This window comes from Candida pseudojiufengensis (genome assembly GCF_024610245.1).
Source record: "Candida pseudojiufengensis strain CBS 10847 chromosome Unknown scaffold14, whole genome shotgun sequence".
Classification (NCBI taxonomy): domain Eukaryota; kingdom Fungi; phylum Ascomycota; class Pichiomycetes; order Serinales; family Debaryomycetaceae; genus Lodderomyces; species Lodderomyces pseudojiufengensis.
In genome coordinates, this window is record NW_026261536.1 from 241521 (window position 1) to 255454 (window position 13934).

General features: G+C 27.0%; 5 protein-coding genes across 5 annotated transcripts; 4 read left to right on the top strand and 1 right to left on the bottom strand. All coding sequences in view use genetic code 12, as the record gives it.

Annotated features, from left to right (window-relative positions):
* Positions 1–34: 34 nt before the first annotated feature.
* Positions 35–1876, bottom strand: KGF55_004400 (uncharacterized protein; the record flags this gene model as incomplete). The annotated part of the gene is made up of 1 exon (XM_051759300.1): positions 35–1876. The coding sequence occupies one exon, from the start codon at positions 1874–1876 to the stop codon at positions 35–37; it is 1842 nt and encodes a 613-aa protein (XP_051612960.1).
* A 625-nt stretch (positions 1877–2501) lies between these two features.
* On the top strand, positions 2502–3515 carry KGF55_004401 (uncharacterized protein; the record flags this gene model as incomplete). Its single annotated transcript, XM_051759301.1, has 1 exon — positions 2502–3515. One exon carries the CDS (start codon positions 2502–2504, stop codon positions 3513–3515), a length of 1014 nt encoding a protein of 337 aa, XP_051612961.1.
* A 287-nt stretch (positions 3516–3802) lies between these two features.
* On the top strand, positions 3803–6154 carry VPS70 (putative zinc metalloprotease; the record flags this gene model as incomplete). The annotated part of the gene is made up of 1 exon (XM_051759302.1): positions 3803–6154. The coding sequence occupies one exon, from the start codon at positions 3803–3805 to the stop codon at positions 6152–6154; it is 2352 nt and encodes a 783-aa protein (XP_051612962.1).
* A 3512-nt stretch (positions 6155–9666) lies between these two features.
* FAR1 (cyclin-dependent protein serine/threonine kinase inhibiting protein) lies at positions 9667–12483 on the top strand (the record flags this gene model as incomplete). Its single annotated transcript, XM_051759303.1, has 1 exon — positions 9667–12483. The coding sequence occupies one exon, from the start codon at positions 9667–9669 to the stop codon at positions 12481–12483; it is 2817 nt and encodes a 938-aa protein (XP_051612963.1).
* A 403-nt stretch (positions 12484–12886) lies between these two features.
* On the top strand, positions 12887–13705 carry KGF55_004404 (uncharacterized protein; the record flags this gene model as incomplete). Its single annotated transcript, XM_051759304.1, has 1 exon — positions 12887–13705. The coding sequence occupies one exon, from the start codon at positions 12887–12889 to the stop codon at positions 13703–13705; it is 819 nt and encodes a 272-aa protein (XP_051612964.1).
* Positions 13706–13934: the final 229 nt, after the last annotated feature.

Consider the following 13934-nt stretch of genomic DNA (forward strand, 5'->3'; position numbering starts at 1 on the left):
ACACGCATTTCTATTACCGATATAATTATACAATCTAAGCGTCAAGGTTTAAAGCGTCCAAATATTGATCAATAACTTCAATATCCCGGTTATAATCTATCAATGCCATTTGATACAACTTTATATTTTCCCTTTTTTCAGATAAACCAATAGCTGGATCAAAAGTTTCATGATCATCACCTAATGCATATTTTTTAGATAAATAGTATCTAATATCATCAACAAGTTCAATAGTATCTGTAACTTGTCTCTCCTTAATTCTAGCTGCTGAGTCATTGATAAGAGTCGATAGTTTTGAACTTTCTTGATCATCTTCGTAAATCTTCTGCAAATTATACGCTATCATTTTCGTTATATGTTGTTCTAGTTTATCACACCTAGTTTGCCATGCAATTCTTATTAAATCGTAAGCGTCATAATCGAGATCAATTTTGAGATCAGTAAATTCTTTGTAGCTGAATTTGGTATAATGTGAACTAATTCTAACAGCGGCTATTGTTTTTAATCTTTCCAAAAATAATTCATCAGCAGCAAAAAGCAATTCAACTGTGTTTTCTAAAGGAATTGTATCAACATCATCGTGATATAGATACGATAGCACCATTGAGTCGACTTTTTCATTAGAACTGCTCCAAGAAAGCCTAATGACTGGTAGATGCATTGCCTCCAACTGGGGTCTATTCACTACAGAAATTTGTCCTTCTTTATAGGTAGGTATGTCTTCTTCAGCATATTTAAATATATCAGATTTAAACATAGTGTCAAAATATTCTGATCTTGCTAGAATGGATTTGTGTGCTGGATAATATGTAATTGTTTCATTAACTGAATCAATATTTGCAAGAATCACATCTGGTATTGAATTAAGATTCAATAACTTCTCCTTTATTTCTTCATTTATGTAATTTTGACAATCAATATCTTCCAATTCAACATTCTCTTTCAAGGCTAAATTTAAACTATGTTTTTGAAGTATGATTTCATTTTCCAATAAAGCCAGTAAATCTTTTCTAGCTTTTTCAACAAATTTCAACGCCAAAGCATGTTTAATTTTGTATTGTTCTTTTTCATCATCAGTGCTGAATACCTCATTCACCCCTTCAACTAAATCATGCAATTCATATTTTTTAGCCAACGCTAGTATTTTCAGATGAAGTTTGGAATTAGTTATGGCCATTGAGTCAGTTCTTAAATATATATAGTCAATTATTCCTTTAAATGCTTGTGGATCAATATCATTTGGCATTTGTATTACTGATAAAGATTTCCAATCATTAGTAAATTTTTTCATAAAATATGGACTTCTAGCGGCTAACAAAAACCTATGCAAAGCAAACCCAGATAAGTCAGAATTTAGATCCATTTGATTAAATTTGAAATAAATATCTTTGTTTGAAGAACTGGTTAAAAATGATGATACATGACCAGCGAAAGGTTGGTTTACATCCACCGCTTTGGAAAAATCATAACCTATAAGCAAGTCCCTAATTTCGTCAGTTAAAGCTCCATATATACATCTTGCACCTTGAAAAGTATCTCTATCACATACTGCACCCCTTTTCAATAACAACTCAACAATATCATAATAACCTCGTAGCGATGCTGTATAAAGTAAGGAATTATTATATTCGTCAAGCTCATTTATATTCAAATCTGGAGTACTTAGTAATGAATCAACAACATCGAAATCTCCAAGTTGACAAGCATGAAATATTTTTGGATAAACTGATATTAACAGATTTTGTGAATTTTCATTTTCATTTTGAAGTTCATCTTCACCAGAAGAAGGTGGAGTTTCTGAATTTAAAGTATTTTGATTTGACGCTCTCTCATCAATGCTGAGTCTTGAGTAGATCAGTTCTATTGACTCAGCCATATATAGATGTAGTCATGAAGGATTGATAAGAATGGATTGTGAAACAGCTTGAAGATGTCAATAATAACAATAATTTGTGCTACCACTTTTATCGGATTTAGATATCATACTTGCTTCAATATCTCAAGAAAGATATGGTGGAATTGATTGTGGTCGGGTACATAATTGAGTGAAGCGATCAATAGAATTTGATATTTAAACATTTGCTAAGGACGGGAATTGAAAACTTTCCATCATACAATTGCGTGGTAGATTTGAAAGATTTAGTCATCTTTGTGACTCTTTCATGAAATAATTTGATTTTAGTTAAATCCACAAATATTATAGCACATTGAATAAAATCTTAAGGTCATCCAATCGAGCTTTTGAAGATAATGTCCAGTCGTGTTTGATTTCACTAATGTTATATTTGATGTATTTTTGAATCATTCTGGAAATATGATTTGAAATAATCAATCAAATGGAAATTCAATTTATTACATTGTGCATTAGAAGCAAAGAATAAATTGATTTGATTAAACGAAAATCGTATTTTTTGCCGTTTAAAATTTGAAATTTCATCTTCAAAGATATCAATAAAAGTTCAAAAATCAAGATCAATTGACCTTATAATATTACAAAAGGAATGTCAGAAACTGTCATTATTACCGGTGGTACTGGTTATTTAGGTCAACATATAATTGCTGAATTATTAAAACATGAATATAAAGTAGTTGCAACTGCTCGTACTCAAATAGCAGCTACTAATTTAATTAAATTATTTGCTCATCCTTATTTACAAACAGAAGTTGTTGAAAAATATGAAGAACCTGGAGCATTAGATTATGTATTAAAACAACATAAAGAAGCTAAATATTTTATTGCAAGTGCTGCAGTTACTGATTTTCAAACTTGTGAACCAGAAGAATTAGAAAATAAAGTTTTAAAAAAAAGTGATTTTATTATTGAAAATACTTTACATTCAATTTCAAAACATGGTCATCAAATAGAAAGAGTTATATATACTTCATCTTCATCTACAATGATTTCTCCACAAGATCTATTTGCTGTTACTAAACATTATATTGATGATCCTGAAGCTTGGTCAAATGTTCCTTATGAAGCAGGAAAACATGATCGTTTTATGTCATATATTGTTTCTAAAATTGAAGGTGAAAAAAAACTTTTAGCTCATATAAAGGATAATCAACCAAAATTTGATCTTGTTTCAATTTTACCAGCATTTTTAACTGGTCCAGTAGTATTTCGAAGTGAAATTAATTTAGATCATTTACCATCTACAACAAAAACAGTTGGTGATTTATTAAAATTAAATAAAGATAGTTATGTACCAGAATTAGCTACTGGTGGAGTTGATGTAAGAGATGCTGCAAAAGCTCATGTTGCAGTATTAAATAATCCAAAAGCTTCAAATCAAAGAATTTTAGTTGAAGCTTATAAATTAACTACTCCAAATATTCTTAATATTATTAGAAAAGATTTCCCACAATATACTGATAAATTACCTGTTTTGGAACCAATACCTGAATCTGAATTTGTTTTACCAGATGATAAAAGAAGTAAAGAGATTTTAGGATTTGATAAGTATTATACTTTAAAAGAATCAATCGATGACCTTGTCAAACAAATTGTTGAGTAGGTATAATTAATAGACCTTAAGATTGAATTTAGACTTCAGAATTTAGAATGTAGAAATTGTCGTTTTTTAGAGCCGTGTAATTAAAAATACGTCAAATTGATAAGATAAAACCTGTCGTAAATGCTACCAGTTAATTCCGTCTTAATTCCATTTTTCAAGCGAGCCACCATTTAAATTCCATTAACTTTCCTTGTTTAATAATTTTTAATCAACAATATTTTCACCACATTCCTTTCTTTTTCAGCAATTTCAATTTATTTTCATTATCAAGTTTGAATATTTTCAAAATGATAGACGAAAAAACTGAAGTTTATAAAGCTCCTAGAGCTAGAAAAAATATATCTATTTTTAAAGGATTATTAATATCGACTATAATTGCAATCCTTTATTTCAATTTTTTTAACATTTCATTCCCATTTTCAATTTTCAAAACTAATTCACCCGAATTAAATCCAAGTAAAATTATTTTAGATTCACTTGAAATTAATTTAGCTGGAAATTGGTCAAAAAAATATACATCAGAGCCTCATTTAGCTGGTACAAATTATCCATTTGTTGAATGGACTGAACAAAAATTTCAAGAATTTGGGTTTGATACTTCAATTGAAACTTTTGAAGTTTTATTAAGTTATCCAAAAGATCATGATTTAAAATTATTAGATCCAAAGGGTAAAATAATTTATACTGCTCCTTTAAAAGAAGATATTATTGATGAAGATCCAACTACTCATAATGACACTATTCCAACATTTTTGGGATATGCAGCTAATGGTAATGTTACTGGTCAATATATTTATGCTAATTATGGTACAAAAAGAGATTTTGAATTATTAAAAGAAAATGATATTGATGTAAAGGGAAAAATTGTTGTTGTACGTTATGGAAGAATTTTTAGAGGTTTAAAAGTAAAATTTGCTCAAGATGAAGGAGCAATTGGTGTTTTGATTTATACTGATCCTGGTGATGATGGTGAAATAACTGTAAAAAATGGTTATAAACAATATCCAAAAGGACCAGCTAGACAAGAAAGCTCAGTACAAAGAGGAAGTGTACAATTTTTAGGAGGTGAAGGTGCTGCTCCAGGTGATCCAACTACCCCTGGCTATGCTAGTAAACCAGGAGTTGAAAGAAAAGACCCTCATCAAAGTATTGGAAAAATTCCAGTTTTACCAATATCTTATCGTGAGGTTAAACCAATTTTACATAAATTAAATGGTCATGGAAAAACTATAGAAGGATTTAAAGGTGATTTAGATGGATTTAATTATACTACTGGTCCAACAAAATATGAATTAAATTTATATAGTTATCAAGATTTTAATATCACCCCCATATGGAATGTAAATGCTGAAATAAAAGGAGAAAAGTCTAATGAAGTCATTATTATTGGTAATCATAGAGATGCATGGATTAAAGGAGGTGCCGGAGATCCAAATAGTGGATCGGCTTCACTTTTGGAAGTCGCAAGAGCTTTAGGTGATTTAAAAAAAGCAGGTCATAAATTCAAGAGATCTATCGTCCTCGTGTCATTAGACGCAGAGGAAATTGGCGTCGTCGGAAGTACAGAGCAAGGAGAATACTATGCAAAGAAGTATCAGAAGGAAGTTGTTGCATATTTTAATGTGGATGTCTCAGTTAGTGGCAAAAATTTAAATTTAGGATCATCACCAGTTTTAAACGACTTATTATTAGAAACAGCTAAGAAAATAGATTATCCAGAAGGAGGATCATTATATGAACATTATATTTCAAATCATAAATATATTCCAACTTTAGGTAGTGGATCAGATTATACTGTATTCTTAGAACATTTAGGTATACCATCATTTGATTTAGGATTCTCAGGTGGTAAAAATGATCCAATATATCATTATCATTCAAATTATGATTCTTATCATTGGATGGAAAAATATGGAGATAAAGATTTTATTTATCATAATGTTGCTTCAAAATATTTAGCTTTATTAGCTTTAGAATTAAGTGAGAAAGAATTAATTCATTTTAAATTAAATGATTATGCAAAAGGTTTATCAAGTTATTATAATCAAACTATTTATAAAGTTCCTAAAAATTGGTTAGATAAAGAAATTAATTTCCATCCAAAATTTAATCTTGAACAATATAAATATATGAAAGAAATTACTCAAGGTCATTATGTAACACCAATTTGTAAACCAATGCAAATGGGAATTATTCATGATAATGGTGAAGTTATGCACAACAACAACCAACATCATAAAAAGACATTAAAAGATTTATTACATCATACTCATAAAACATTATCTTTTTTTAATAATGTAACAGAAACATATGATTTAAAATCAGAAGAATTACAATTAGAATATAATAATAAAGATGAATTACCAATATGGAAAAAATTTAAATTATTTTTCCAAATTAAATATCATAATAAAGGATTACAATATTTTGAAAGAAATTTTTTATATCATGAAGGACTTCATAAGAGATCATGGTTTAAACATATTGTTTTCGCAAGTGGTAGATTTACTGGTTATGCTGGTCAAAATTTACCTGGATTAAATGAAGCTATTGAAGATGAAGAATTTGATAGATTTGTTAAATGGGTTCATATTTTGGATTCAACTGTTTCAAGAGTTGGTCATCATTTATTGTTATAGAGATTTTATTAGAAGTGAGTATGAAAGTGACTTTTTTACAACTCGATTAACTATTTTTATTATGTTTTCAGATTTGAATTTGTAGGCATGTAGTCTTAGATTGAATTTTTTCTTACAAAAATTTTGAAACGGCGTTGTAACAAAATAATACTCAATCCTCAAAACCCTCGTCAAAAATTGCCCATAAAATTAAGACTGAAAGGTACGAAGCCGACAAGCAGTAATAAGTTTTAAGTTTGTTTTACTCAATCAACTTTACAAAATTTGTATCGTCAACATCAAATAAAACCGTCTAAAAAGCGGAGTAAGATTCACAAAATCAAATTTAGTCTAATGGTTGTTGAAAAAAATGATCAACGCTTCGTGACTTAAAACCCAAAATTATATCGTGAAAGATCTGGATCTGGAGTCTTAGATCCTTGAAAATAACGTATATGCAACTCTTAAAAAGAGTGACAAGATCTAATATTTTTTTTCAACTTACTACCAATTAGGTTAATATAATTATTTTATTAACTACCCCACAGATTAGATCTACTGTTTCAGATCTTAGATCTCAAATTTTAGATCTCACAGTATTAGAATTTTAGATCTCAGATTTTAAATAGAATCGTATAAGATCCCTCTTTTTGATAGTCATCACGAAAATTATTATATTTGGATGTTTCAGAAATGATTTGAAATAATGATGATATAATATTATAAACCAACATTCTTATAACAACTCACTACAAACTGATGATGCTGTATTTTTAGATCTTGGCTATGGGTGACGTATCGGTGAAGATCGTAATTGATATATACTTTGGAAAAGAGGCTACACCGATTTTTGAAAAAGGATCTTGCATCGTATAGTTTTGTTACGATATTACTGTTTGTGTACTGACTAGTAATAATTTTTAATTACTCTATTTGGTTTAATGATTTGCATATACGCTTAGATTTTTATGATTTTTATTGAGAAAAATTTTATATCAACACAAAATTACAACTGTACTGTTTTATCGTCAAGACTAAAAATAAAAAACAAACCTCGAGCTAAAAATTGGTGTAGTTAAGTTTTAATTCAGAGTTTGATTGATTTAGTTAGTAATTTTTAGCGTCTAGCTGTCTTTAGTGGCTTGTATTACTCTCTAGCCTCATTTTGCACTAACCTTCATTTGCCCCGTAATCGCATCGGAAATATGCCACAAAATATGGCACAGGGTCCTTACGAGGAAAAGAAATACAAAATTGCAAATTTTTACGTGTTAGTAATTTAAAATAATATTTTCGAATATGAAATTTTATATGTATGGGTTATGAATCGAAAAATAAACATTTGGCAAAAAGTCATTAGGTAGATAACTAAGACTTGTTTTTTACAAAAATCTAGCACATCTACGTTATACGATAATAGTAGTATATGTGGTGACTAAACCTCAAAAGTGGCGTTGGATACCAAGTTTTATATTTGGTTCAAATTGTCTAGTTGCTCTATATCGTTCTTTAAAGCAACTGATTTCCAGTAACAAACTGGGGGTGGGGGTCACTTGAATGCTGAAGCTGGTTTTGATCTGTCGATTTTGTTTTAATAACAATCACTTATTCAACAGAGGTAATACTTCCTGATTATAATCATGAAGTCAAAAAAACCAAAATCCTTCATTCACATGGAAATATAATTTTAGTTTCAAGATTTGCAAAATTATGAAATTTGAAATGGCAATTCAAAGTCTGTAAGAAAAAGAAAGAAAATTATTTTTGAAACGTCTTTGAAAACAATAAGGCATAGGTTATACTTGAAATTTGTGAAGTTTAATTAAAGGATTTACAAAAACTTTTAATTTAAACTTTCCATATTTCATAGCTGATATAAAGTTAATAATATTGATAATCCATGGAGTTTTTAGATCCCTTTTTGATTAATTTGATTAGATAAATACGATTAATTAATTACTTTTTTGATCTCATCATCATTTCATAAATTAAGTTTCTGATTGACAAAAATTCATAGGCCTTCAAAAGCAATCACAAATTCAATTAATACTATCGATGTAAATGTAAGATGGTCAAAATTAGTATTAATTATTTCTATCTAATTCTCAATTACAGTCAAGTCGTAAATTTATCCCAAAATATTTTTTTTATTTTCTCTAAATTGAGTGCTAATTTATGACGACATTTACTATCAATTAATATCTAAATTTAAAACAATTTATCCCAAAATGTGAAATTTATTTTTCTCGACCTAAACTATGCGACTCTCATAATAAATTTGGGGATTATTTCTTATTCAGTTTCGTCATAAATAAAAAATTTTTTTGTGATAAATTAAATTCTCGTTCGAGATAAATTCTTTAGTAGATGTCGTTTAATATTTTTACAAAGTTGTTATAAATTTACGACTTGACTGTATAATAATTCATATCAAGATTTGATTACATAAGTAATTAGTTGTGTTGTTTACTGATATAATATTAATTGATTTCTTCCTTCTTTTACCTTCTTTACAACAACTAACACTTGAAGTTTTGTGATGATATGATCAATTTGTAACCAAGGATCTTGTAACCAATTCGAAATTGTAATAAATTCATGTCTCAATATTTGTAAATGAGTCTTATTGATACAGTTACGTGTTGTGCTTTTGAGTGGTGTCTAATGTAATGATATGCCTATAATTGTCTCTCCTTTCAATTTGAAATTCGATTGATCATATGAAAAGAATGGAACGGAAGTATAAAACACGGGTTACGGGTATATGTTGTATATGTTAATCAATAATCTATTGTTTTATAGTTTGATAAAATTTAATTACTTGCATATTGAACATTGTACACTAATTTTTTCTTTCTTATCAAAATATTATGTACATCGAATACATTAATTTACAACCACTTTGAAAATAATTGAAATTGGTAATAGTTTATTCAATGAGCAACATACAACCATCACTTCAAAGTTAACTCAATGGTTTAGTTATTACTTATTCAAGTAGTCGATACAGATTCACAATGTTAGAAGGAGAAGCTACTCCTCAGTGTTTGTGTTTGAAAATCTCACAAAGCAAATTATAATTCAATTATAATAATCAATTTTTTTCAATTTAGACCTGCAATTCATGTTAAAAAGGGTACGTAAACAGAATAAGATGACTTACATGATTAATTCATGGATTTACAAGTTTAGTATTTGAAATCAAAATTAGTTGCTTGACATCGTAATCAAAATTTTATATGTTAATGATTTTTGTATGGTTTCAAAAATTTCATTTACTACTTACATTGATACCCTGTTTACTTACCATTAGGTTAAAAAATTGACTTTTCAATTCTGTTTCATTGTTTCATAATTGTTAAAACTTAAATTATAATAATTAAGAAATCATTTTCGTTTCATTATCTATTATCAATAAATATATAATGTAACAAGATTCTTTTGTGTTGAATCAAATATGATTCAATTTTTAACTTGATTATACAATTCAATTTCAAATTTCAATTCAATAGTCATTCAAATTAATATATACAATGTCTACTAAAAGAAGATCATCGATAATGAATAAGTTAAAAACTTCACCTTTTAAAAAATCAAATTCATTATCAACTACAGATTGTTACAATATATCACCAAAAACACCAAAAACTCCAAAAACTCCAAAGACTCCAAGAACTCCAAATGTCACAGTATCACCTTCTTCTTCAACTTCCTCACCAATATTCACTCCCAAATCAGCTACTACATCAAACTATCATTATGGTTTCACAACTCCAACTATGAATTCTTCATCATCAATGTCGTTTCAACAATTTTCATCACCAGATACAGTAATAACAGAAGCAAGTATGCTACCATCAATTAATTCAACACCCATCACCAAAACAAAAAACCACAAAAATTATAATGATAATATGTGTTGTTTTTGTAATGATTCATTAAATTTAACATTACCAGGGGAAGTCATATTACAAATGTCATGTAATCATACATGTCATAAAGATTGTTTTACTTTATTAATTGATAAATCAAATTTAAAAAATTTACCAATTTGTGAACTTTGTTCAAATCCTACAAAAATAAAAGATAATGATATTCATCAGCTAATAATTGAAAATATTTTAAATTTAAATAATAATAACGAAAGTTTCAATAGTATTTCTTCAAGTGATGAAGAAAATCCATTTTTAGAACCTCAAAATTCAAATAATTCATCTATTTTAACTACAATTACTAATTCACCTTCATTAATTACTCCAATTTTCACTAAACCACCAATAAATGATTTTGTAGAGGAACCAGAACCAATTATCAAATCACAAAGTACTACAAATTATCCAGAGTTATATTTACCAAAAATTTCATGTATATCTGAAACTAAAACAGTAAGAGTTAATGAGAACAATGAAATAAGTTACATATTAAATATTCAACCACCATTAATTTATAAAGAATCATCATCAACAAATTTCAATTTATCTGAACATCAATTAAAATCTAAAATATCAACTCATATCAAACAATCATTACAATTATCTTCAAATTTAGGTGAATTAATAATATTTGATAAATTACAAATAAGTATAAATGGAGAAATATGGGATGATTCTCATATTTATTTATTTCAAAATTATTTAATATTTTATAATAATAATATTTTAGCAGGTATGATATCAATAGAAGATGATTTATGTTCATTATCAAAAGATACAAATAAAATTTTGAATTTAAATTTAAGTCAAGTTTCATTACCTGAATTATATATTTATCATTCAAATTCAATAATAATTGAAAAATGGGAATATTTTTTAAATTCATTATTTCAAAATCAAAAAGATACAACAACTAATCTTTATCAATTTACAAGTACTTGTTGGAATGAATTTTTAGAATTTGAAATTCCATCAAGTTTAATAAGATTTAATAATTCTGTTAATAATGATGATGATAATTTATCTAATTTATATATTTCCAAATTGTTACCACCTCCAAAACCATTACTGATAAATTTCATATTATGTATTCCATTATATAATAAATCATCAATGACAAATGAAGATTATCGAAAATGGATTCAAAATTTTATAAAACAAACTTTAAAAAATTTAAGAGGTATAGATACTCTATCAATAATATTCTTGGGGGTTGATATGAATAGAAATGCCTATATTGATGGTACATTTATTGGATCAATACCTGTAAATTGGGATGGTTGGACAAATTTAATTAATGAAATTTCAATAGTTTCTAATTCTTTTAAATCTACAACTCAAGAATTTCAAATTGCCTTGGATAAATTACTGACTTTATTTCCATTTTTATCAAATGAATCAGTTATTAATAAATGTTTAATTTTAAATTGTGGTAATTATAAAGATGATAAAATTGAAGAATTAAAAATTGAAGAAATTGAAAATATATCAATAGGTGTTTTAAGAATTGGTAAACATATTAATGCATTAAATTCAATTAATAAACTAAATTCATTTCAATTTGGTAATGAATCAATTATAAGATTTGATAATTATGAAAATGCATTAAATTCAATTAATACAATATTAAAAAATTTACAAAATGTAATAATACCAAATTTAAAAATTGAATTAAATACAATTGAGGGAATTAGTATATCATCAATTGAAAATAATGGTATAATTACATCACTTAATTCATCAAATCATTCAATAATCATAAAGAATATGACTGCATCAACTAATAAAAATATAATGATTAATTTAAAAATAAATCAAATAATACGAAATAAAAATTTAGAAAATTTACCAATATTAAATTATACGATTAATCATAATTCTAAATCAATAACAAATACAATAACTACAAATCTAGAATTAATTGAACCACATCAACAACAACAACAACAACAAGCACAACCACAAGATATCACACATACAGAATCAAATGAATCAAATTCAATTTTTTATTTAGATATACCATTATTACCACCATTATCACCATCAAGAGATCCTTATTATATAAAAAGATCAACAGAAATAATAATATTAGAAAATTTATATAAATCCATTCAACAAAATTCATCAAATAATTTAAAACATTGTATATCTATTGCTTATGGATTAGTTCGTTCAACTTCTCCAATTGAATTTGAAGATGAAGATGAGCAAGAGATTGATGATAATGATGATGCTGATGATTATATAAGTTTAAAACAATCATTAAGTAAATTTGATCATGGTTTATCAAATGAAAAATATATAAGTTTAATTGTTTTAAAATTAGAAAAAATTATAAATGAATTTGAAAATTGTGGTGATGATATTGATGAAATTGCTGTTTCTCATTGTTGGGATTTAGTTAATTGTTTAGTTTAATATACTATTAGTTCATCTGATATAAGACTCAAAATTTCTCTATTTCTAATGACGTAGATGATTTATATTTTTGCTGGTTGTTTAATGTTTCAATTTTTATGAATTTTCTGATTTTGTGTAACCTCAAGGAAAAAATATGGCACAAAATCAAAAAACATGAAACACTAAATGGAACATGGCTGGTTGATTTGATTTAAATCATTGAATTTTGATCTATAATATGTCAATTTGTCAATATATAAACCCTTATTGATCCCTTATTTTTTTCCATAAATTTGGTCTATCTCTTTTTATTCTTTTCAATCACATCAAATTTACAGGTTAGGAATCTAACATCATTCAATTTTACTTCGCAATTAATCAAGATCAATCAAATTTATAAAATAATCATACAACCTGAAAAATGATAATGAATTTAAAAATAACTTTAATATTATCAATTTTAACAATTGTTAATGCTGCTGATAATTTAGGTGGATTAGATGGAAGTTCAAATAATAATTCTGGAAATAATAATAATAATAATGAAGAATCAACAAGAGGACAAACTACGACTGCTGCAACTACTCAAACAACAAATGCTCAAGCTACAAATACAGCTGTGACTACTCAAAATCCAACAAATACTATAAACACTGTCACAACTAATAATCAAGGTCAAAGTCTTGTTTTAATTAATACTCAAAATACTAATAGTCAACAACGTACAGAAAATAATTCACAACAACAAACTCAACAAACTCAACAATCACAAACTCAAGCTCAAACTCAAAGTCAACAAACTGGATCAACTACTGTTTGGTGGACTCCAAGTACGACTATTGAATCTACTGCAACCACCAGAGTCAATTCACAACAATCACAACAAACTATAGCAAAAACATCAACAATTGCATCACTTCAACAAACTCAACCATCAGGCACAGGATCAATTAGTTTCAACCAATGGGGATTTACAGGTACTCAAACAGCATGGGAAGCAAATACTTTAACAACAGGTCAAACTTCAGATGAAAGTAATTCAAATAGTAGATCAAATTCAAATTCAAATTCAGGTTCAAGTCAATCTAGTTCTATTACTAGATCTATTAATAGTACTTCAAATGCTATTAAATTAAATTTATTAAGTGCTGGTAATAATAAAGATAAATCATTTTTTATACAACAATTTTCATTAATTTTTGGAGTTGTTTTGATTAGTATTTTATTTGGTAGTTTATAGTTTATAGATTTTTGTGGGTATTAGGTTAATAAAAATAGGTTTCGTTTTTTTATACAATTTTTGTTCATGGACTTTTGAATCTCCTTGTACCTCTATTAGATTCACTTTTAAGGAAGTAGTGGTGTCGGTAGATGATGCTAATTATAGATATTTCCGAATTGATGTACAAGTTCGTAAGTTATGAACTAAATTAATTTGATAATTTAAAATGCAATTTGGTTTAAATAAA